The sequence below is a fragment of the Amblyomma mixtum genome, chromosome 2 (genome assembly GCF_055824585.1).
Source record: "Amblyomma mixtum isolate Tamu chromosome 2, ASM5582458v1, whole genome shotgun sequence".
NCBI classification, from domain to species: Eukaryota; Metazoa; Arthropoda; class Arachnida; order Ixodida; family Ixodidae; genus Amblyomma; species Amblyomma mixtum.
Window position 1 is genome coordinate 18,064,931 of NC_143013.1, and position 25,519 is coordinate 18,090,449.

The following is a 25,519-nucleotide window of genomic DNA, read 5'->3' on the forward strand; positions in this document are numbered from 1 at the left end:
TATCGCCTAACGTGGCGATGACTGTGAGAGTTGGAAAATGTTTACGGCAAAGGGTTACACAATGCAGATGCACTCAGTCTCATCTAACCTAATTCTTTCTAGATTACAGGATCATCACGACTTGGGATTACGAGATTATCGTCAGTAATGGAAAACACACACGAAAACTTTTCACCCGCGTAAGGTTTTCCTCAAAGCTCTAATAAACTGACAAGGTTTCCGTCGGGATCCTGAAAAATCAACGAGTCTTTGTTCAGCGCAATAAAAAGAAAAAAAAAACACTGGTAGTTTTTTGCTTTCAGAGCATTTGACCTCGGTAAGCTTGTGTCGGGCGAGTGTTTCTGCTGACGGGCCCACAGAGGCGCAAAAATGAAGAGAGGCTCGTGAGTAGACATGCGACACTTTTCATTTCAGACACGGTCAGAGATGAACAATGTGAAGCGCTTCGGACGGCGGTCAGCGAGTCCGGACTTGGTTGAGAACATGGCGCACTGCCATGAGTCGCGGGAAGGTCTGGTTCTTGTTGCAGATGCCCGTGTAGTCTTCGTAGTCCACGTAGTAGGCAGCTACGCAGACGCTTGGGTTCACCTTGAGCGCAAGTCGCATCTTCATGATGGAAAATAAAAAAGAGGAAAACAAGCAATTAGAGAGAAAACAGAGAGGGAAGGCAGGGAGGGTGCAACCACCCATGTCCGGTCGACTACCTTGCAGTAGGGGAACGGAAGATAAAATGAAGCAAGGGTAAGGAGGAGGGAAGGAGATGCGAGAGCACAACAGAGGAAGCACATACGCATACATGTGCATGCTGTTTATAAACAGACCCTGATGGGTCAAAGTTTAGGAGAATCCCCCAAGGTGGTGTACAGAACAGCCATATGGCTACAAAAAACAAAACCGTAAGGAAAGCTGTATAGCTTTCCTTTGTACGGCTGTGCTTTTGGGCGGACGCTAATTAGTAATTAATCCTTTATTACAAATCAACTCAACCTTGGGGGATTCCCTTAAACTTTGGACCAGCACCGCTCCCACTTCGAATTGTTGATCAGTTCGCTCTCGCATCCAACATTTGATAGCCGTCCAAGTTAGCTGAGTTAGTAGGGCGACAGCTCCGGTGAGGCGGTGGTCCCGGGATCGAACCCCGGATCAGGACGAATTTTTCTTCAACTAAGATGTTTCTTTGAAAGCTTTGTAGCTTTTCTTTGTAGCCGTACAGCTGCCCTTATTTCAGGCAGTCCATGAGGCTTGCTTAACCAAAAATGCTGCAGCAGCATTTGCCGTGCAGCTCGACCATAGGCATTTAGCAAGTTTTCGCTTGGGGCAGGAATGGCTTAATATTGTCGCATTCTGAAGTGAAGATTCCACGGTTAATGTGACTTCATTGATTGAACCGCTGGTGATCGAACAGCTCTGTTCGATCACCAGCTTGGTCGTCATCATCTCGGCTAGCTAGGCTAGCCGGGGTCCAAAGAAGACAGCGTAGAATACAGCTGTTCTGCAACAAAACGTGTGACGTGGAAAAATAATGGACTCTTGCGGGCAAAAACGGAAAGGCTGTATTATGATGGAGGGTTGGGGGTTACTTCGATCGCTTGGAGATTCCTTAAAGTGCGCTGGCATCGCACAGCATGCTGGCATTTTTGCATAGTCTCCAACGAAATGTGTCCGCCGCGGCCGGGAATCTAACCCGTTACCCCGCGCTAAATAGTAGGATTAGCCACTGAGCTACAGCTATGCATGGGTGGGTCAGGAAACAAATGTTCCCGCTGCACTGCAGGAAGATGCTTATTTCCTCAAGATCGCTGTTATGGTCGCTTCTAGAATCTTCTATGGCTTTGTCGTGTTTGTGCTTTTTTTAGCCAAAAACAGTTTGCCCGTATAGTTAGAAAGGCAAGCACAGAGAACTCCTCATTCGTTGTAAGCGCCAACTTAAAGGTGTGCACTTTGAGTGAGCAAAAGTAATGGAAATCGATGCACTCACAGAACAGTATTTTCTGGGCACAGAGCTGAGCGCGAGAACTCTTGACTGTTGTTTCCAGTTACTGACAGCAAAATCGTTTGACACGCGTAATTGGTGAGTTTTTGTTACACACACGTGTTTTATGATTACAGATCATATGACGTCCGCTGCGCAACACATGTGAGTGGATGGGCCTATGCATTGCAAAGCACGTACCATCTTTGTGATGCTGTCCGGTGTGAGGAAAGACTGCCACTGGTTACTGTGATAGTGGTAGGATGCGATGGCTCGGTCATCCTGGATGGGGCCAGCCCAGCTACCTCCCAAACACGTCTGCGTGTACAAAGGGGAAATATGATCTCAACACTAAAATCTCCGGCGACATCTACGTTGTAGATTTGCCACTTACTATCAAGGTGGACAATAGTTATACCAGTCGCTATCGAAATAAAAAAAATTGCAGCTTACGAGTTTTCTTTGTTACATCCACGAAGCAGCGTAGATAACACGCGGTTCTGACGTCATTAAGTGCCTCACTAACTCGCATATTTCAGACAGCCCAGCCGAAGCCCCGAGTGTTGTTCTGACGTATCTGTGTACCGCTTTGCTTCACTATACCTGTGCTCGATTTCTCACTATAGGCCAATTTCCTGATCCCAAATTACAATACTTCTAAGTACTCTGAAATTCAGTTTTCACGATCACATATTCAGTCGCCGCACTAACTTGAAAGCGTTCTGCAGTCGAACCTCGTTATAACGAAATGGTTTATAATGGACTAATGAATATAACGAAGGAATGACGATTGCCCTTGGAAGATCGGTCAGCACAGGCTATAACGAATCGACGGCTATAATGAAGTAATCGTCGGGCCCCTTCTACTTCGTTATAACGAGGTTCAACGAGAGGCGAGGATTCTCGTTGGCTTGATTTGAGCCAAGTACCACTGCTCTGTATTTTAGCCGTACCAAGCTAATCAGCTCGTTACGTGCTGATGTGTTATCTCAAGGCCGCTTACGACTTAATAGGTTGTTTATAAAGACAAGCGACAGTTCTGCGCCGCTGACGCTTCAAGTAACGGCGTCTCGGTTAGCGGCACACCCCGAGACCTCTGTAGAGGGGAGCTGGCGTGCACCTTGTTGTAGGGCACGAGCGCCTCGGTGTCGCAGGGCGCGCCCACATTGTTGGCTGTCGTCTTGAGCGTGTAGTGCAGAGTGGCCAGGCTGAGCGAGAAGCACATGTTGGGCATCGGCACGAGGTTGCTCTGCAGCTGCTTGATCCACTCGAGCGCCGTCACCTGCGGTGCGCCAACCGGAGCACATGCTTACGGAACTGAGCAAACAACGCAAAGTACCATCGCAGAAGAGAGGAATAGGCCTTAGTGGGAGTAAAAAGGGAGTATACGCTCTCCTCTGGCACACTCTCTTTTATAAAAGAAAGTGCGCTAGAGGACAGCGTACTCCCTTTTTACTCTTTTCTGCTCAGAGTGTAGGTCTTCAAAGCTTGAGCTTGAACAAGGGGCGAGAGGGTAAACTCAGTCCACTGATCAACGGTACGACAAGGAGTCTTTGTCGGGGCCCAGGTGAAGACAAGTTTCCTTGTCGATCGGAGTGAGGACTGCTTCCCTCCGCTTGCTCAAGAGCGTGCCATGGATTGAAGGGTACTGAGGCACAACGGTGGACGTAGGATTCCTTACAGCGCGTTACTGGCATGCGACCTAAAGACAGCGGTGACGTAACGCGCCTTCTTTTGTACTGTTTCGCTCTCGGTTCATCAGTATTCTTCCCTTTCACGCGCTCTTACATGCGCTCTTCTTTCTTCGATGTTTACACCTATAGCCGGGCGGCTGTGCAACATGCAGTCTCCCTAACATACGGTCGAGTTCGCTTTTTCCCTGCGCCGCTTGTGCCTGTGTTAGTCAAACGCGATACAAGGTTCAAAAAGCTTCGATGCATTGCGGAAAAGCAAACATCAACGCATCCTTTAGCACTAGACTGCTGTTGAAAGTTCATTGGTTCACCAACTCTTCTCGTGCTTTGGGGAATTTCATTTCGTCATAGTGCAGATGTTTACTGAAAACATGTTTTTGCATTAAAAAAAAACATACCATGCCATGACAGGTTCTCTCTAATTGCTACAGAGAAAGCGCATGATACTTGCGGCATTTACAACACATGGCACCATCAATCCACAAGAAGAGTATTTTGTCTGTAAGACATTAACAATAGTCTTCGTGCTGCCGATGCATTGCAAGCTGTGACATTTACAGCAACAGTATTTTGGCTAGAATAAAGCAAGTTCGGCAGCTAAAAACAAGCGGATTGAGCCTGCAGCCGCTCTAAACATACCTCTTGCACGCAACACTTGCGACTTTCCTGCATAACTTGGGTGATTGGGAAAGCGGTATTTATTTATTTATAGAATACTGCAGACGCTAAGATGGGTCCAAGCAGGACGGGCAAAATTACATAAAAAGAAGCCCGGCAAATTACATAGCAGAAAACTAACATATGAGTAATAGAACATAGCAAAGAACAAGGAAAAACAAACAACTGAGCAGTTATCAATAAGCAATTTTGTTAATAGCATCGATGCTGTTTACAACCTCAGGCGAGAGTTCATTCCATTGAGTTACTGTGTGAGAAAAAAATGAGTATTTAAAAGCATTGACTCTAGCGCTGTACGGTATTAGCGATTCCGTGTGACGATGTCGTGTTAGTCGCGTTGTGACCGGTTTAAGAAATAAATCGGGGCTCATGGAGAGTGTTATTTTTGAGTAGGAAAAGAAACTTCAATCTTTGAATTTTTCTTCGTGTTTGCAATATCTGTATGTTGTTTTGTGCCATTAGAGCGGTTGGAGAGTCAGTAAAACGATATTTATTAGAGATGAACAGATTTTCGCTGGATCAGTTCCATTGCCTCAATGTTATGTTTTGTGTAAGCGTCCCAGACGGTGCATGCGTACTCAAGTTTCTGTCTGATGATGAATGTGTAGGCTAGAAGATTTGCACTAGAAGGGGCACCTTTGATCTATGCCTAAAAAAGCAAAGTTTCCGAAAGGATGACGTACATATGTTGGTTATATGTTTATTCCAGCTAAGATTATTGGTTTTAGTAACACCTAAGTATTTGTATTCCTTAACTTCCTCAAGCGGATGATTTGGAAGAGCATACGGAAATGACAAGCTACTTTGTTTATTGGTCACTTTGACTGTTGTGCCATTGTTAAGCTCCATCTCCCATCGACTGTCCCATGAGTGAATGCTGTGAAGGTTAGAATTAAAGATGACTTGGTCTTCGTAGGATCTGATTTCACGAAACAAAACGCAATCATTGGCAAAAAAGCCTCATTGCCACTGGTTCACTAATTACATCCACAATGTAATTGATGTAGACCAAAAACAATAATCGGCACGCCAGAAGTGACCGGAAGGCATTTTGAACAATGGGTATCAATACTGAAGAATTGGGCGTGGTGAGAAAGGTAATAATAGAGACAGGACAAAAGGAGGAACACAGAACAACTCTATTATTATGGATCACCAACTCGTCCAACAAGCAACACTTCTAGAAAGGTAAGCAGAAACCCAGGTAATTATGAAAGAAGGAAGCCCGATATTTTCAAGCTTATATATTAGTTTGGCATGTGAAACAAGGTCAAAAGCTTTCTTAAAATCTAGAAAAATGACGTCCATCTGCCCTGACTTGTTTAGAATGTCATCAAAACTATGAACAACAGATGTTGATTGAGTGACGGTCGAAAAGCTCTTTCTAAATCTATGTTGGTGTGACGATAGAATGTGTCTGTCATTTAGAAATGAAGTTATATAAGGCTACAATGTGTTCGATAAGTTTACAAAAAGATGTAAATGATATTGGACGAAAATTAGTAACAGATGAGGCTGTACCTTTTTTCAGTATTGGTACTATCCGCGCAACTCTCCAATCCGAAGGAACAGTTCAAGTTGATAATCTCGCATGGAAAATTATGGCTAGAAATTGGGATAAAAGTTCACTATAACGGCGCGAAAACATATTTGGAATTCTGTCCGGACCACGAGACACTTGTTTTCAGATTCAACAACATTGTTTTCAATATGCTGGACTTACGAGCAACTCTGGCTCCCGTAGGGAGCTTATACAGTACCTATAAAGTAACACTAACGTGCTTTCCTATAAAGAAACTATAAAGTCAGCACTTACAAAGTGATCAAGAGAGAAAGCATCAGGGTGCCTGCCAAAGTTTCCTCAAGAGGACTTGTCTTCTTATCGAAACGTTCTCTTTTCGAAACTTTGGCAAGCACCGTGAGACTTTCCCCTCCCTTGTTCACTTTGTGAGGGCCAAGAAACCATCTGCCTGCCCTCTCTCTGCCATGGACTTATAAAGTCAGCAGTACGACAGCGCGATGAAGACGCCTAATTTGGCTGCTGCTACAACGTCATGCCTTCCACACAATCGTTACTAAGTTATATATAAAGTTTTGTCAGGACATTACTTCCTGTTCCGAAAACTCTTAATCTCAATACTCTAAGCCAATTAATTAAACTCAATGGCTTCGAAAGCTTGAGGCCGATATACTCGACGGACTGTCGGCCCACGGATCAGGCGTCACGTGACATGACACATCCGGTCCGTCCAGTTCACATCCTGGCCTAACAGTGTGGATAAACTAGTACCGCGAATGACCGCTTATAGTCAAGTGTGAAGGTAAAGGTCGGAGGTGAGGCAATAAGAGGATTAGACATGCGCGTGCCCTTTATCACATGCGGGCTAAGGGCGAACCTCACGGAGCGGAAGTGGCACGTCACGTGACTCCTGGTCCGCAGGCAAACGGTCTGTAGGGTGAATACGCCTTTACAGGACAATCGAAAATATGAAACCTGAATAGAGTACGAAATAATCGCTGTAGGTTTATTGACTAAAGAGGAATTCGCCAGAGTCTACATATTTTGATAATTCCTCTTCACGAGTATCGCATGTACTGCGACGCAGTTCGATGTCATTTCTGTCCCTGTAGAAGTTCACGCAACTAGGGAGTTTCTGCAGAAGACAGCTACACAAATGACGAGTTACGTTATCAACATCTCGCAAGCCGGTAATTTCTGCGAGTGAATTCATGCAGACATGCAAGGAATGATCGCCTCATCTCACGCGCGGTACGACGGCGAGTGAGGGACGGCGTTTCATTTCTTCAGCCACTGTTGTGTACTCTACGGGCGCAGATTTTTGTCAAGAAGACCGAACGGGGCTAGATTTTTATTTTTGCTCGGAAAAGCCAAATGTATATTGGAGCCAACATGCTCGGACAGGCTGACTCCTTCTTCCCTTTTATGATTGCACTTGGTTCATTACGTTGACGTTAGCTTCATCGCTGCTCTGGGTACAGTTCTACGCGGCCGTTTGGGACCACTTTTCTTGTACATGGAGTAGACATGCATCGTCGTTAACACGTGGAATGGAGTTTAAACAGCCGGATACATACGGAGCTCGCATTATATTAAACTGAGGCTTCTCCTTCAGAAATTCCGTTCACTGCTGCTTAATGACTGTTCTGCACATATCGCACCAGTTGTTTATTTGCTTTTCGACACCCTACACGAATCGTGACGAGCACAGTCGCTTACCACAGGCAAGTTGTCGGCTAGGTCACTGTACTCCCTGAACGAGGTAGGCAGGAGAGCGTTGCAGGTGGTCGAATTCCGCGAGTGGTGAGTCTCCAGGATGGTGTAGTCGACCACCCTGCAAAACAAATCCGTCTCATGCACGCACTTACTCTGCCCTTAGCGTTATAACCTCGACTTATTGAAGTGCAGACCTGCGTAGATGGCACTGCTCCAGCGCGCATGTTCTAGTTCATGCCTTTTGCCGCTAGGATAGAAACTTTACGGGCGGGGTGGCGCTAATACATACCTGTTGAGAAAATTTCCTCCTTCATCATTTTGTTTCAAACAGGGCAGTTTCATCGTTTAACCACGTTATCATTATCATCAATTTATCCATGCTATGCATGGTGTTGACGACGAAAAGAAAGCGGCCAAAAAGGAAAACGCTTTTTATACACTCCTAGGACGGAAAAAGTCGTTATTATGGCCGTTTTCACTGCTGATGTTAAGATAGCAGAGAAAGAAAAAATAAGCGTATTAAGTAGCCCGCACGAAATGGCAGACGGTGATGATAACAGACAAACAGGGCAACCGAGCGCCCTCAACGGACAAAAAGCTACCGAAAGTTAGCGCACGCTGCTCGATAGGACTTCGCCATCTGGGCAGGTTTGTAGTTCCGTAGGTCTTGCTTATAACAAGTTCCATGGCTGCTTTTGTCTCCTGAAAATGCTGCTCCGTTTACGAAGCGCAGAAGCTTACTTGGCGATCTTCTGCAGGCTCTGAAGCAACTCGACTGAGGTCGACTTGAAGTTCCTCACTTGAATGCCGTACATGAGAAGCAGGGTCCGTGGTCGGTTCTCCTTGAACGCCTCGTGGAATTTCTGCAGGAAGCAAAAGGACGCCGCCGCCGCCGTTATAGCTTTTTAAAGCTACGAGCGCTCGAGCTAAGAGACCATGAGGTGACGAGACCATGTGGCGGTTTAGACCTCGTGCACGATTCTTTACTTACAAGCTGATTGCATAGTATGCGCTTATGCCTCAAACAAAAGTCGAACAATGCAGAACTAACCCGCCGCGGTGGCTCAGTGGTTATGGCATTCGGCTGCTGGCCCGAAAGATGCGGGTTCGATCCCGGCCGCGGTGGCTGAATTTCGATGGAGGCGAAATTCTAGAGGCCCGTGTGCTGCGCGATGTCAGTGCACGTTAAAGAACCCCGGGTGGTCGAAATTTCCGGAGCCCTTCACTACGGCCTCATAGCTTGAGTCGCTTTGGGACGTTAAGCCCTAATAAACCAAACCAAACGAACGATGCAGAACTGAATCGAAGTCACTAACTCTAGTCCAGGAGGACAACTTGTGCAGTAATGAAGTGCTAACAAAAGAGGCGTGCTTCCTATAGCTGTCTTGAGTAGCAGTTGACAGTGCACCCAATAAAGGAAGCTCTGGTTATAAATATATGGGTGGCAATGAGGCACAGGTGGTGCTTACCCGTTGTACACCATGTAGCACAATCACAAAAGTTTGAGACTTATGTCGGCGGTACTAACTGCTCACTTCAAGAGAGTAGAAGGTGTGTATTTTTGTAACGCTTTTATAAGCTGGAATTTATTATCTGGAACCTTGTACCGCTTACTCTAAATGTAACTAAGTAGCTCACAAAAAAAGAGAGAAAAGAATAGCCTTGAGCCCTTCTCTTAGTGCCAGCTTCCGCCGCGTTTCGTTTCACCGACCCTCACAAGCGGGCGCGATGAACTCTGTACCCTTGAGACAAGCAGATACTGGCCTGGAGCATCTTGTACACGGTGGGCATGACGTCACTGGCCATGTGCAGTCCGAGAAAGGCGAGCCCGTCGAGATTGTTCTTAGTGATCCACGACGACGTGGTGATGACGAAATGGGACAGGGCCAGCGGGTCCTTCCACTTGTCCACGCACTCACGGATGTCCTCGTGGCTCACGGCAACCAGATGGTTGCCCGAACCGTTGGCCGCCATAGCGCTGAACAGCTCGAAGCCCGAGCCTGGGTGCAAGGAGCGGAAGCCGGTTGCACTTCGTTGCTTATCGTGCGCGCATAACCTACTGATCCGTGCTCAGCATGATCTCCAGGTCACCTCCAAACAGACATTTCTTGCATGCCCACCACAGATGGAACGCCGGAGATGCTACTCATGGCCAATATTCTTGGACAATAATTTTGAATATTAAAAATTGCAAGGTACAGGTATGGAAATATTGAAGATCGTGATCCGTTCTTTCAGTGTGGGGCAATATCTTTATTTTAATAAAGTTTTTCTATCGCTTGCGTCGAGCAGTTAAGGCTGCCATAAAAGAGCAATGGGGAACGCTTTTGACGACAGCAAAAAGCCGAAGGGAGATCTGCGGGTATATGGTTGTTGTAGTGAAATCTTACAATGTATGAAAATATTTTATAAAATCTTTCCAGTTCAAAAATACTTTTGTCCAGTATTGTTGAATATGTACGTTGACTACTGTTTATACATATACAACTCACCGCAGGAGTCTCTACGGTGGTGAACGTTACGCTGGAACGGGTTTGCTTTGCAGCGGTGGAAGGAACGGTGCACTAATTGCTCGACAAGAACAACCATCCGAACCTCCGCGGTTGAGGAGCTTTTTCAGAGAGCTCCGTGGCATCCTGATATATTCGCCCAGCTGACAACAGATGCAACACACCAGTGCGCTCCAGCTGTTAGTAGCTGTTAGTAGCTGTTAGAAGCACGAGAGTCGCTCACGTGCACACAGGAAGTACTTGAAATTTTGAAAGAGCAATTCGCATGACAATAGCGTGCACATAAAGGTCGCTGTTGAAATTATCCGTCTCATGACAGCAACCTGCTGAAACGAAAAAAAAAAAAAAACGTGACATGGTTGCTCCCTATTACTATCATTTCGATTATCGTAACAAATGTTGAAAAAGCTCTGACAGGGCTTTATCCAGCGCTGAGCGTTCTTCTCTCCCAGGCACTTGGGAGCAATTGAGTAACTTCTCGAAACTATTTTTCACAGGTTTGACATGTTTTTGACTTCAAGAACTTTATAAAGAAATGGAGACGTACAGTGTAGACAGTAAGCATAGCTAATTATTTTAATTTAGGCAATAAAACATAACGAGCTGCAGCCCTGAACACTCGTCAGCTCTGTTTATCGATCTTCATTGATTACGCGGCTTGTCGTGGCGGATCCTCGCAGGAGAAGAAAAACTGAGAGCGAGCAGGGTCATGCTTCTCAAGCTGAGCTCCATCTGCGTAGCACTTTTAATGCTTGAACATTAGAGAGACCATGTCGAGAATTCTGGGCATAGGTATCGGTCGCAGTGTAATATTTCGCTGTTAATTCACTAACCTTGAGTTGAAAAACTATTTACTGGGAGTGGCCACATGGGCGCATTCTAAGTTTCAAAGTTTAATAAAAAAAATATACACAGCTTACAAACTAAAGTGACAGTTGAGCGAGTCGGTGGGTATCGATCTAAAAAGAGCGCGAAGAAGCAAGAACACGAAACAAAAAACGACGGAGGAGAGGCGCTGCCTCGTTTTTCGTAGCATGTTGCTGTTTTTTTTTTTCGGGCTATTCGCAGATTTCCACTCATCTTCCCCACACGTTCTCATACAAATATGATATCAGTACGCGCCACCTGACATATTTGCGAGCATTACGTGACGCGGTAGAGTACAGCACGGTCACGTTGAGGGCCAGGCTCCTTGAATAATTAATAAGAATGCTTCGAGATCCTCATTCCACACTTTCTCAACATATATTTCGCATTCCTTGAGCGGCATTCTTTGAGGGAAGGTTACCACGAACCGTTGGTCTTGGGCACCAGTTTGTCCTCCTGGCCATTGTAGACGAGGTCCATGTACACCACGAAGTCGCACGCCTCCTCTGGGAACTGCTCCCGGACGCTGGTCTTCTCCGTCATGATGCAGATGAGGTTGTGCGCTGCAAGGAGATCGTGCGAAAGTGAGGTAAACTGCACCTACCGGCGGGGTGCATAGTGGGAAAGAAGAGCACAGCCACTCGAATGAAAGCACCTGAATATCCTGGCTAGAAAGACAACATGATGTGTGTTTTAAGGTGTTAATTTTTACTGCGAGCTGCTCAGTAAGCGACTGCAAGAAGTTCTAGACACCTGTAGACACTTGCAGAAACCGATATAGTAGTTAATTTCACATCGCCCACGTAGTAAAGCGCATGCCGCGAAAGGCTTTTACACCTCGCTTCTAATTCATTTATAGGTTTATAGGGCTTAATGCCCCAAAGCGACTCACGCTATGAGGGATGCCGTAGTGGAGGGGTCATGATAATTTAAACTGTGTACTTTGGGTTCTCTACCGTGCACTGACATTGCACAGTCTCCTTCATGGAAATGCGATTTTGCGTGGCCGTGATCAAACCTGCGTTTTGCGTGCCAGCAGCCGAACATCATAACCACTGAGACACCACGACGGCACTCTTAATTCTAACTGCCGCATGCGTTACAGCTGCCATGTCGACGTGGTTTTGTGCGCTCTGGTAACGCAATATGATGTATCCTTCGTTCCTAGTAGTCATTAATCTATCCCAACTAGGCAAGCCCGCTGGGTTTCTTCTGTGCCTTAAGACGAGATTCCTCAACCTTGCCACCTTTGCTACGATACCGTTTCTCTTTGGAAGGACAGAAAGGTCTTGCGGTGCAATCGCACAGGAACTTACTTTCCGCTTAAGTTCAAGCACAACGCTCGGCTCGTGCCTTCCTTCCGTTCGCATCACATGGCTCATGTCATTCGTTCCCGGTAACCATGATATCTAGATAGTCGTGTACTTGAGCTCAAGTCAATGGCTACAGATTCCCTTTGTGCTGAGTGGCTTGACAGGATGGATGCGCGTGGCTTGCCACAAAAAGGAAGCTGAGTGCTTTCGGAAGTTGTTGACGCTGCATGCTAGTAGAGTAGCGAGGCTCGGTCTTGCGTTGAGTGACAAGACAAACGTTGGCGGCGAAGCCCATGAGCTGAGCGCGTCGTGACAGTTCCGAGTCGGGTTCCGTACACTAGTTGCTGCCACAGCATGCACGTCTGCTGTACGTTTTGGCGTTTCTTTTGTGCAGCATTTTCTGCGCTGTTATGTGTGCGAAAAAAAAGGAAAGAAAATGAAAACGCATCTCTTGCTGCGGGCATTAGGAGGGATACTTTTAGCATTTTAATCAGTTGTTGTAAAGATATCAGTAGCTATCATCATCAGTTATTAACTCTTAAAGGTCCTATTAGGGACACTATGTAAGGCGGGAGGGGGATACTGGGTTGTTCAGCGGCCATAAATGCATAGAAAGGGCAAATAATAACGGAACAAAAAGTCAGACAAACAAGGCTAAGAAACAGTAACAAATTCATGCTAACAGCAGCTACATCGCTGTAATTTAAAAGTTGATAATTTTTAGCTTAAGATATCCTTATTCTGAACTCAACAGGAATTTCATAGTGATTTATTCCTCGTATTACGTGGTTGAACATCAATTTCTTTGTATCTCAACTGCAATGTCTTCGGAGAAAGTTTTCGGTCTTCCTTTATGCACCTGGCGTACAGTCGCCGTTAACGCCATTGTAAGCAAAGTGCACGAAGGAAAGAAAAAGGCACGAATGTTCAACTTCCAGCCATGGCGTCCAACAATTCCTCGTTCTTCCTTTTCCGACGTATGTTGCGGGGAAAATGGGAAGACATTTGTTCAGTAAAATACTTTTCACTGTCTCTAGGCCTTCGCGTTGGTTCGAGGCTCTCGATTTGGTCTTTCTCACAAATGGGACAAGCTGCGCAACAAGGACGAAATTCTAACTTGCTAATTGGCGACATACCGATCACTCCAATTTTAGCAGCGCGAACAAAATTTTGATATTGGCTTTAAAATGTGGCTACATTAGCTAGCACAATGTAGCAGTAATTTTTTATGATTCCTTCATAATTTCGCCATTAAAGGGTTAAGACTACAGCTACCGGAAAGGCGGAAGCTTGCGGTCAGTGCCGCCGCAGAGAAGGTCATTAATACTGATGATCACAGACCCAAAGCCGTCTGACTGTGTGAACCCGTGTTGCCACTCAGAGTGAGACGCCAAACGAATACCCTCTTATGGAACTTCAGTGACGTAAACTCTTTAAATTGAAGTTCAAGGGAGTGGGTGGAGGGCACGGAGGTGGCAGTTGCGAGGGAAATAGCAGTGAATAGACACCCTTAGCTTGGCGTGTACAGTGTTACCATTAACGCTACCAGAATACCAGGAGCCCGCCCACAGCCTTTGCGCAGGCGCTGGTTGGTAGGCGTGAGGCAGGCGTGAGCGCATGGATGGATGGATGGATAGATGGATAGATAGGAGCGCCCCCTTTGAAACGGGGTGGTGGCAATTGCCGCCATGCTCAGCTTTTCTTTATTTTTTTTTAAACTTTGTTTTCAATTCTCATTAAGATTCGCCATCTTCCTTACCTACGGTTTCCTACACTTCTAACCTTAAAGGTGCACTGAAGAGGATTCTGAACTTATCTTTTTGCTGCGGGAATTCGATCTACACGTTCCTAGCATTCTTAGAAACAGTGACTTATTGCCCTGTGTGGCCGATTTCCCCAATTAAATCGAATTAACGTCCGGCTCCCGCCTTTTTTTTTAATTCTCCCTCGTATACGGTGGGCGGAGTCGACCAACGCGTGGAGCGCCTTTCACCCAGTCCCGTGGAGGCTTTGCTTTCGCTTTATTTTGTTTTTTAGGTTTCCATGAATAAATAGTTTCATTCGTAGATAATATAGCCGCAAAATAAGCCCGAAGAAATAAAAATACGCGCGGACTATATGCTACTACGGACTACTACGTATTACTCCGCCGTTGGCAGAGCGGCAAGCCGCCACGGGACTGGGTGAAAGGCGCTCTACGCGTTGGTCGACTCCGCCCATCGTACGAGGGAGAATTCAAAAAAAAAAAAGGCGGGAGCCGGACGTTAATTCGATTTAAATAGGGAAATCGGCCACACAGGGCAATAAATCGAAGTTTCTAGAAAGCTCGGAACGTGTAGATCGAGTTCCCGCGGCAAAAAGACAAGTTCAGATTCCTCTTCCGTGCACCTTTAAGCCACATCTCTTCTTTTCAGTCCCCAATCCTCCAATCGGTTTTTGCTAACTTCCACTGCAGATTTAATACATGACCATTGTTATCTTTAAACCCTAGGGCCTCCGGAAGAGTCACTGAGCCTGCAACGACGTCCGGATGGATACCATCACATTTGAGTATGAGGTGTTCAATTGTTTCCACAGATCGACCACACACTGCACATGTGTCATCTTCTTCGTTAGATTTCTTTTTGTAGCTGCGCGTTCTAAGACACCCTGACCTAGCTTCAAAAAGTACGGCACTGCCTCTCGAGTTATCATAGAAACATTCTTTCCTGATCTGCCTTTTCCAGTATCGCAGCTGCCGGTAACTGCCGGTAACTGCCGGGTAACTGGAGGTAACTGGCGCCATCTGGCGTCCTCGAGACGATCTGCGCATGCGCACAGATGACGCGTGGGCTCCCGGTACTCCGGTAATGGTAGCACGGTACACGGTATGCTAAATGTGTTTAATGTCCCACTACCCAGTAAACACATCAACCACGCCGCAAAAAACATATGATGATGTATAAGATTTGATTTGATTTGATTTATGGTGTTTAACGTCCCAAAGCGAGCAGCTGAAGGAAGAGAAGGAATGAAAGCAGAAGAAGAGAAATAAAAGAAGACTGATGTGATGTAGGAGTCGGTGCTGTCCTTGTGCAGGGCAAAAGGTACTGTGCACTTACAGCGGGCGACTTTTTCTTCTTCCAGAGGCTTGCTAGTTGTCTCCGCTGAGAATGAACAACAGAATGCAACGAGTTTGTTATTTATTTATTTATTTATTTATTTATTTATTTATTTATTTATTTATTTGTTTATTTATTTATTTATTTATTTGTTTATTTATTAGTTACCTGCATTGTTCCGAAAGGGTGGGGAAGTTAGCATGTGGGGAAGTTAGCAAAACGTGAAGGAAAAAAAATGCGTTCGGAAGTCTTAACATAAGGTGCGCAGTCTCGACGCTTTCAATTAGTCACGCACGGTAGCAATAATTGGTTAATAATGCCTAATTACTCATACAGCGAGTACATCTTGCGCAACAGAAAGTGAAAGAGCTCTTGAAATGCAGTACACACGACGGCTGCACTGAATGGTCTTACGGCTCCAGACACGCTTGGAACGATGTAGTAGATGCTCTTATAAGGTAAGTATAACAATCAAAACCAGAAGCAGTTATATTTGTTAGTTTTTGCGAAACAAGTGGACTGAATCTGTTATTTTCGGAATGAAAATGGTATCGTCAGTTTCTTACCATCGCCATGTCGACCGCGAGTATCTGGCGAAAAAGAAAAGAGCGAGTGTACGTTGAAGTTATATCAAGCGCATTGCTTACAGTGCCCACGTATCACAGACAATCGTAATGATGATGTTTAGAGCCTCGCAGAAGTATGGAAAGAGGATCATGGATTCCAAACAGAACAAGCACTGAGGGCATTTTTGTATGCCCCTGCCATTATCATTTGTCATACCTCGGCAATAATATTTTTTTAGAGCGAAAGTTCTACCCTTCGGGGTACAACTTCCCAATTCGGAGAGGGTTAGACAATGACCTTCAAAGCCTCACAAGGTCAAACGAACTGCGTGGTGGTATGACCCAAGCTATGGTATATGACCACGTGATCATATGACTATGACCATTGGGTACCTGACCCTGAACTTTGACCTTGACCCTTGACGTTTGATTTGAGACAGTGGAGAGCATGTTTAACAAAGCTTTCGCTCGCGTGACTAGGTTCAAGCCATGTTGAACCCCAACAATTCTTTTTATTAACGAAACAAGCATTGCAGAAATTTATTCCAGTTGTATGTTATCTGCAAATGATTGCGTTTAAGTACTTTCAAGGACCACAATTTAAGAAAAAAAAATGCTATAGTGGCCTTTTTTGTGACTAGCCAGTCGTTAGGAGTGATAACGGGAACTTCTATAATTTTCGAAGATGGAAAGCCAGCTACAACAAAAACAAAAACGCAGGTATTTTATCAACGAAGTAATAAGGGTGATAATAACGAACGCTGAACACGCGCTTACCGCCGTCGTGGATTCGTGGCTTTAGTTCAACCAGATTGTCGACAGGACCTGCGAAAATTTTAGATATTTACTCATTTATTTATTTTAAAATACTGCGGGCCAATATGTTAGCCCATGCAGGAGGGGCTATACAAGGCGTTAAAAATGACAAATACCAAAGGAAATACATGGGGTTACAATCAATGAGCAGAATAACGAAATAAAACGCTCATTCACTCAAGAAAATGCTTCTCAAAAGCTTTAGTAAAATTGGAGGACTGCAAAATGGCCTCGGGAAGAGAGTTCCACTCGGAAACAGTCCGTGGAAAAAAAACTATGCTTGAAAAAGTCAGTCCTTGTAAAAATGGGTTAGAGAAAATGAATTCGTGAATGGTGTGTTCGGCGCGACAGTTTGAGAATTGCGGGACGGGGTATGTATAATTTATGTGTGAAAAGGTTATGCATGAACAATAGACGGGAAATTTTTCTGCGTACTTCAAGTAATGGAATATGGTTGGTTTTCATTTGTGTTGTAGGTGAATCTAACCTCCTGTATTTGTTATAAATAAACCTAACCGCTTTCCCTTGCACCATCTCTATCGTGTATATGTCTTTCTTTATGAATAGATCCCATAATACCGAAGCGAACTCTAATTTGGACCTAATGATATTACTACTGTGGCAGCCTATTTCTAGAGTGGACGCGTCACACTGTTGCAAGAATAGTTTTAGCCTTAGTATTTGCTCAGCTACTGCTACTGCCCTTGTATGTTGGTAACTTTGGCTGCGGTATGTATTTACACCCCGAAGGCCTTTCACACTTCGCACTTGGCGATGGCATCGATCGGCAAACACCGGCGAAAACTCCATATTACGAGAATCATGTTAACGGATGAAGAGCAGACGAGGCAACGGCGTTTGAATACCTAGAGAAAATGAAAGTTTGCGGATTTTCCCAGCTGGGACCCGCGGTTATAAAGGTGGTATAATAGCGGCACGGTCATAAATTAACATTCGTACTAAAAATTAATATCTGGGTTAAAAAAAAATCAATTGCGTTTACACAAGTGCGGGAACTTCACCCGCTATAGACCGTTTTATTGCGCCTCGCACGCGGGCTAAGTGTGGGGAACGCGTATGTCCCTACATCGTCCCTATCACGTCCATTCGGTGATTCTTTAACACTAACACCATTGCATCGGACAAACGGTAACGGGAAACGGGATAGAATATGCACATGAGCACTTTTTCATCATGTTTAGCCGCTCCGCATTGTCGCAGAGAGCCGTGCGGCGGATTGTTGCCTTCATCGCGAATTGAAAAGGCTTAACTGAACTTGCAGAACGAAAACAAGGATGATGGAAGACGAGAGAACACTGCAAAAAGTCTCGTGCCGTTGTCTCTTCGTTAATTGTATTACCTCATTATTTTGGTGCAACGCTCGTAGACGGTTCATTGCAGGAATTTCAAGCAACAAGCTCTAGGCTGGATTATCTGCTCGTCTCGGCTGTTCCTTCAACAGAAATGGAATATCGCTTCAAGATGGCTCACCTTTGCGTAGTGTCTGGGCTATCTCAGACAGCCGCGAGAATTTTGGTCGGCACAGACCCATGGAGTCCTCGTACTCGAGGTAGTAGGCAGCGACACACAGGCTGGGATAAAGAGTCACAGCGCGTTCAACCTGCGGGAAAGATGGTCGCATCAGCAGCCTATTCGACCGTGCACTACATTTGAAGCTTTCGATTAATTCACCCTCACGCTATCAACTACGGTCTTTCTGTTGACTCATTTGACAAGGCCTAATTTTCAACCAGTTAGAGGGTAACTCCAGGACTTTTTAAAAATATTTTTGAGTTGATAATTATATAACATTCTTTAGTCTCCCCTAGTATTTGAAACCAGCAGAAACCAGCTAGAAATCGATACAGAATCTGGGTTTCAGTCAAACTATGACGTAACGGGTACTGCCCAAAACCTGTAGTGCGCGTTGAATGGTAAACTTTGTTCTTCAGCAAACGCAGAGCGAATATCAACGAGTGTGCAAGCTGTGACGTCACACACGAAACGGTTGCCAACAGTAATCGCCCCGATAATGTGAGGCCCCGAAATGGAAAATTTAAAAATTAATTTCTTCTGCAACAAGTTGTCGCCCAGCAACGAAATTTGGCGCAAGTGACTATAAAGTTGCGGAAAACTTACCCTGAAAGTAAAATCCGTGAACGTACAAAAAACACCGGAGTTGCCCTTACGCACCTCGATATAAACCAGGTGAAAAGCAAAACTGCTCAAAAAGTGCTGTTTCACTGATTCATGGAAGATGTCAAAACATGTCAGCCTAATTGTCGTCACGAGTACATTCATTTAGAAGTATAGGTGACGAATCCTTATAGCTTCTTTAAAGGAATCGATCCCTTGGGCTTGTACCTTTTCACGCAGCGAGTCCTCGTCGTCGTACATCTGCCAGGCATTCTTGTTGTTCCGATAGACACTCAGCGCCCCATCCACGCGCACGGGAGCTTCAAAGCCATCCTTGCTGGAGCAGACCTGGGCACCGAAATGGCATCCGTTAAGGCCGGACATTGATCGGTAGAAGCTATGGAAGCTCGTTTTTCCTCCAAACTTCTCCCACAAACTGAGTGGCTTTCGACGCGAGTTCGAAGTGCTTGTCGCGTAACAGCAGCCAAGACAAGCCAAGACTTGTAAAAGAAACGAAGAGCAGACATCTGCGAATTTAGTACGCGCATCAAGAGTGAACATAATTGTGTCACTGTCGGCAAGAAACACCGCAGTACTCTAACGGTGCTTAGCTCAGTGACTTCGGTTCTTAGAGCAGCGTGGCAGTCTCAAATGGTTTGGAACGAATCGCATGGCGTCAGAATCTGGCATCCGCATTTACAGGCAGGAAGGTTGAGAACAGGGGGTATACCGTGCAGCTGGAGCAGCTACGGACTTCTTTACTAGAAAGGTGGGGTAGAAAAGTCTGCGAATATTTTGTGTGCCAGTGTCACAATGCAACAGAACCCGTGTCTGTCTATACCCAGCAGAGGGTGAAGTCTTCACCCCCAGAAGTACCAGCCATTTCCCTGCTGCGCCTCTCTAAATAAGAGGCTGCCCACTCTCAGCCACCGCCACCTTCGGTCTGCAATCCGACCCCAGCGGAGTAAAAACATCCCAGTAATCATCAGTGGTAAATCCAACTTTTCGCAGAATTGTAGCATCAGATGTATGGTAGTCCCCTAGTTTATCTTCTATATCAATGCTTCTTACTGCCAACTCAAAATTCCCGAAAGGTATTGAACTAGACTGACTTCACACGGATGCTTACAGACCATTAAACTACTCTATAAAGAGATGCATATTTTTTTAAGCCTATAACGAGTAGTTCAGGAAGACGGAAGTTGAGCGGAGGCAGGGCTTGGTGAGCGGACGTACGTCGCGGAAGTTGGACCAGCGCTCCGTCTTGCAGGTCATGTTCTCTTTTCTCGTCTTGAAGTTGAGGGCGGCCATGTTGAACGAGACACAGAGTTGCGCAGACGTCTCGTTCTCCACGTGAAGGATGCGCATCCAGGCCAGCGCCGTTCGCTGAGGTCATAAAGAAAAAATGCAACGAGTCATCGCTCAACAAGGACACTGTTCCAATCATACGAACACGTGGATTCTGGGTATATTTGCGAACAACATAAGAGTGAAGTGGCATATAGCCTTCGAAGAGGACCGTCATATATCCGCCGACCACTGCGACAGCCTATTTGCTTATATCACCGGAAAGTGATGGATTTTTTTTTCCCAAATGTCCGCTTGGTTTCGCTGTGTACCGTCTCTTCGGCTTCCTGCGACTAAAGGTGGTCAGCCTCCGCGGTGGCTTAATCTGCGGTGGCTTAATGATTATGGTGCTCGGCTGCTGCGAAAGACGAGGGTTCGATGCCGACTGCTTCGGTCGCATTTCGATGGAGGCGAAATGCTAGAGGCCCGTGCACGGTGCGATGTCAGTGCACGTTAGAGCCCCGGGTGGTCGAAATTAATTGGAGCCCTCCACTACGACGACCAGCCTGAGTCGCCTTGGGACGTCAAACAATATACCCCCCCCCCCCCCCCCCCCCTAAAAAAACAGCATTATGTGAACCGTCACAAAACATGTAAAGCTCCGCTTCAACCCAAACCTCATGTTCGTGCCTGCTTACATGAGTACAAGGGTATGATGGACGCTGCAATGGAGGGCTCCGGATTAATTCAGACCAACTGGAAACGCACATCACATGGGCGCAATTGCATTTCGCCTCCCTAAAAATGGGCCTGCCACGGCCTGATAGCGGTAATTTATGAGTAGCAAATATTACGCGTATCAAATCTTTAAACCCCTATTAACGTCGTCATAGATGCTATCGCTATTATCATCTCCGGCCTATAAAATGACGGATTAATCATATTTGGCTGCCTGTACTGTGAGCAGTTAGGAGGGTTTGGTTGCCTGAGGGCACTCCTCTCTTCCCCTGGTTGTGCCTTTTCTTACTGGCGTCCAGTCTCCAAAGTTGTATGGATCTTATCAGTATTGTTTTGCACACATCGCCGAATGTCATTAGCGTGACCTACTGATGTGTCGCACTTGATACACGTTTCATTGAGATTCGGCAGCAAATATCTAGTTCACAAATCTGCCCGATGAACAAGGTAATGATTCTTACGATCGGAACCGACTCGGTAAAGGTGGAATCCTCGAGGAACGACGAGGGCAGGGACACCTTGCACGGCCCTGAATGTTTCTTGCGGTGTGTCTCAAGGATCAGGTAGTCCGAATACCTGGCAGGCCGAGGAGAAGATGCCGTTTCAGAAGTGCGCCAAAAGTGTCTTCGACGCTTGCGTAATTATTTCTCGACAATGCGCTCAGGTCTACTGACTTCCGGACGAGAGAATATTTTGGGATTGACATCCCCCTAAGGACGACGGTGCGTGCACAAAGGAACGCATCTCTCTAGACGAGCCCATTGTGTCAAAATAAATACAGGATACGAGGCAGGCAGGTCTGACACAAACTTTTAAGTTAACCAGGCGATGCCCACTGGGAATCGCCTGGTTAACCTCCCTGCCTTTCCGTCCTTCTGCTTCTCTCTCTTCAGGTTACTTTATTTGAGCTCGCGACACAGCATATATATGCGAACACTGAACATGCGCATTACGGGCCAGATTAAGTGCATGTGCAGCTGTTTTTCTGTTCAAGAACTACAGAGAAACACTATGTAGGTTTTCTTCATATTTTTTCCCTTCAACTATCCGTCCTCGTTTCTTGAGAGCCCCCGCCACCAGCAGTAATCAGGAGCATCCTCTCTGTTAACTTAGTGAAGAAGGCGGCTACTGCAGAATTCGCTCAGTGCTCCCGTTTCGGCTCGTGTCCTCGTGCACTCTAAACACTAATACGCCCACGTGGGAATAAAGAGGGAATGAGATGTCCTCTAGCGCACTCTCTTTTATGAAAGGCTGTGGTCTCAGCGTCTATCCGCGTATCAGAATAGAGGTACAAAACTGAATATTTTGTGCGTTGTCATGGCGCAGTGTTCAGGTCGATTCTCTCATGAGACATTGGTCAGAGTTTCACAGTCTTTTATTTGTGCTCAGTTACCCCCTCTAAGTTGTCAGGACCACTAACATGATTCCCTGCTACGTGGAAACCGCAGAGTGCATGTAGAACGTACCTATAAGGTGCGAGGAAAATGACTCGCAAGATATGCGTCACGAGTGCACAAAACAGCTGACAAAAGGAAAAACATCCTGAAGGAAGTGAAGGTTTGTGAGCTGCAGAAATGGGTTGGCGAAATAGCTATGCATTTTTTCTGTTGTTTTGGCAGGGCTCCCTTACAAAAATGGTCTAGACAGTCTACAGAGTTTTTATAGACTCTATTGCCTTCCTATAGATACTTTTTTTTATTCATAATCTATAGGCAAAAGTATAATAAAAGTATATGACCATAAATCTATAGATTGTCTAAAGACTGTCTATATTATTTGTGTTGCTTATAGACTGTTCTTTAGGTCTCTCTATAGGCAATCAATAGAGTTTACAGGCAGCAGTCTATGAACAGTCTATAGACAGTCTAAATGAATGTTTGCAGTGGTAGATGGGCCAAAGATGCGGCGTTTGTTGGTATTTCGTAAATGAAACGTGTTGTAAGGGTTAAAAAAAAAGCCAGCAGAAATGTCCAAGGAGAAGCGCGAACAACAATACCTGGCGATGTTCTCGAGGTGTTCGGCCACGTCTTCGGCGGTCTTCTCGTGGTCCAAGATGCTGAGGCCTACCACGATGAGGAGCTTGCGCTCGGAGTTCTTGAACTCATCGTGCAGTCTCTGCGGCCAGGTTGACGAACTCTTTAATATACTCGCCTATTCAGGGCACCGACTGATTATACCGTTGAAGTGAAGGTCACGAGTAAGGAAACTCGTATAAAGTGTTTACCAGCTAAAAAGGTACCAAGATTTAAAAAAAAAAATTGTAGGGCTAAGTTTACCGCCTTAGAGCATTAATCAGCGAAAGCAGTTACAACATTGGTTTAGCCATTTAGCCCGGCGGTCGTGGAATCTACGTTGTCAGCCGTAAGAGAAAAGCCTAGCCGTGCCCATGCGAATCAGTGAAATCTGATTTGGCTCCAGGTCGCCTCCTACCCTCTCTCCCTCTCTTCCATTTCGCTCTAACTCTTCCTTCTCTCCTCCAAACATATAGAGGAGGATTTGAAGAGGGGGACGGAACGTGAAGCTCAACGTCATTATTCGTTTGTTTCTACGTGTTCAACCTGGAAGGGTCTTACAACTCTTGGACAGCATGACTGCTCGAATATAAGTCGATATAGCTCTTTCTTCGATTCTATTTCATTGTTCTTGTCCGCGACACCCACCGGCAAATCCCAGTGAAAACTGGGGCCTGGAATTGCTTGAGCCAACGGAACATGCCGAAAAAGAATAAACATTTCATGAACTTAAACTAGAACCGTTATACCCGCCTTGAGTAAATTCGTCTATTCTAAAAATAAACGTGTTCTGCTAGAGTGGTATTAACTAACTAAAATGTACTATGATGTGTCAAACTATGTCGCTCTATGCTGAGCTATGCGATACTTAATTGTCCTCTTGTCCTCTAGGCAATTAGGGCAGCAGGAATACACTGGGCAGTTATGCTTATTTAGACCCTCGTAAGTGTCGCTTGGAAGTCACAGACCTTGACGACGTGAAAGTAGCGCCTGCCCACGTCAGCCGACTTGACCTCCTGGTCGACTAGTGCGATGCCGTCAAATCCGTGCAAGTTCAGCCACTCGATGGCGCTGCGGGCGAAGTGGCCCATCTTGGGCGGGTTGCGCCACAGCCGGGCGTAGAAGTCGCTCAGCTGCTCCGCCGACACACCCACCAGCATGGGCAGCTGGGAGCTGGCACGCAGCTCCTTGAACTGCTGGAAGCTTTGCTCTGCGTCGTAGGAGTATACGGGAGAGGGAAACGTCGCAGACAGAGAGATAGACGGACGGACATACGGGAGGACGTGCATACATACATACGTACGTACAGGCGCGGCCATAAGTAAACGGAGCACGCTATTGCGTTCGAAGTGCAATCACGCTTTCTCAATTGGCAATGAGGAAGTGTTGTTTGTCTACAAGAAAGCCCATCAGCCTCCGCTACCAGCATGCGCGTACCACTGCTGGAATTCGATTAGGTGACGCGTGAAAAATATTCGAAGACAGTTGCGTGCTCCGTTTACTTTTGTGCGCGCCTGTACATGTATGTATGTTGTATGTATGTATGTATGTATGTATGTATGTATGTATGTATGTATGTATGTATGTATGTATGTATGTATGTATGTATGTATGTATGTATGCATGTATGTATGCATGTATGCATGCATGCATGCATGCATGTATGTATGTATGCATGTATGCATGCATGCATGCATGCATGTATGTATGTATGCATGTATGTATGTATGTATGCATGTATGTATGTATGTATGTATGTATGTATGTATGTATGTATGTATGTATGTATGTATGTATGTATGTATGTATGTATGTATGTATGTATGTATGTATGTATGTATGTATGTATGTATGTATGGTTTATTGGGGTTTAACGTCCCAAAGCAACTCAGGCTGAGGGACGCCGTAGTGAAGGGCTCCGGAAATTTCGACCACCTGGGGTTCTTTAACGTGCACTGACATCGCACAGTACACGGGCCTCTAGAATTTCGCCTTCATAGAAATTCGGCCGCCGCGGCCGGGATCGAACCAGCGTCTTTCGGGTCAGCAGCCGAGCACCGTGGCTCAGTGGTTATGGTGCTCGGCTGCTGACGTACGTACGTACGTACGTCAGCAGCAGTCAACATACATACATACATACATACAGACAGACAGATGGGAGGACATACATGCATGCATGCATACATACATACATACATACATACATACATACATACATACATACATACATACATACATACATACATACATACATACATACATACATACATACATACATACATACATACATACATACATACATACATACATACATACATACATACATACATACATACAGACAGACAGACAGACAGACAGACTGACTGACTGACTGACTGACTGACTGACGGACGGACGGACGGACGGACGGACAGACAGACAGACAGACACAGACAGACAGACAGACACAGACAGACAGACAGACACAGACAGACAGACAGACAGACAGACAGACAGACAGACACAGACAGACAGACAGACAGACAGACAGACACAGACAGACAGACAGACAGACAGACAGACAGACAGACAGACAGACAGACAGACAGACAGAC

At 45.7% G+C, this 25,519-nt stretch overlaps 1 protein-coding gene across 1 annotated transcript in view; it reads right to left on the minus strand.

Moving 5' to 3' along the window:
- Window positions 1-394: 394 nt before the first annotated feature.
- Window positions 395-25,519, minus strand: part of LOC149358569 (uncharacterized) — a 44,234-nt gene continuing 19,109 nt past the window's right edge. Inside the window, exons 17-32 of the mRNA XM_089568858.1 lie at window positions 23,894-24,135; window positions 22,910-23,028; window positions 21,375-21,489; window positions 20,125-20,274; window positions 19,117-19,236; window positions 18,244-18,373; window positions 16,714-16,761; window positions 15,937-15,960; window positions 15,371-15,415; window positions 11,385-11,519; window positions 9,344-9,579; window positions 8,321-8,442; window positions 7,583-7,697; window positions 3,093-3,254; window positions 2,174-2,290; window positions 395-606 (exon numbers count right to left, since the gene is read on the minus strand). Coding sequence (XP_089424984.1) covers window positions 457-606; window positions 2,174-2,290; window positions 3,093-3,254; window positions 7,583-7,697; window positions 8,321-8,442; window positions 9,344-9,579; window positions 11,385-11,519; window positions 15,371-15,415; window positions 15,937-15,960; window positions 16,714-16,761; window positions 18,244-18,373; window positions 19,117-19,236; window positions 20,125-20,274; window positions 21,375-21,489; window positions 22,910-23,028; window positions 23,894-24,135 — 2,030 coding nt within the window. The 3' untranslated portion in view covers window positions 395-456. The remainder of the gene's footprint in view (window positions 607-2,173; window positions 2,291-3,092; window positions 3,255-7,582; window positions 7,698-8,320; window positions 8,443-9,343; window positions 9,580-11,384; window positions 11,520-15,370; window positions 15,416-15,936; window positions 15,961-16,713; window positions 16,762-18,243; window positions 18,374-19,116; window positions 19,237-20,124; window positions 20,275-21,374; window positions 21,490-22,909; window positions 23,029-23,893; window positions 24,136-25,519) is intronic.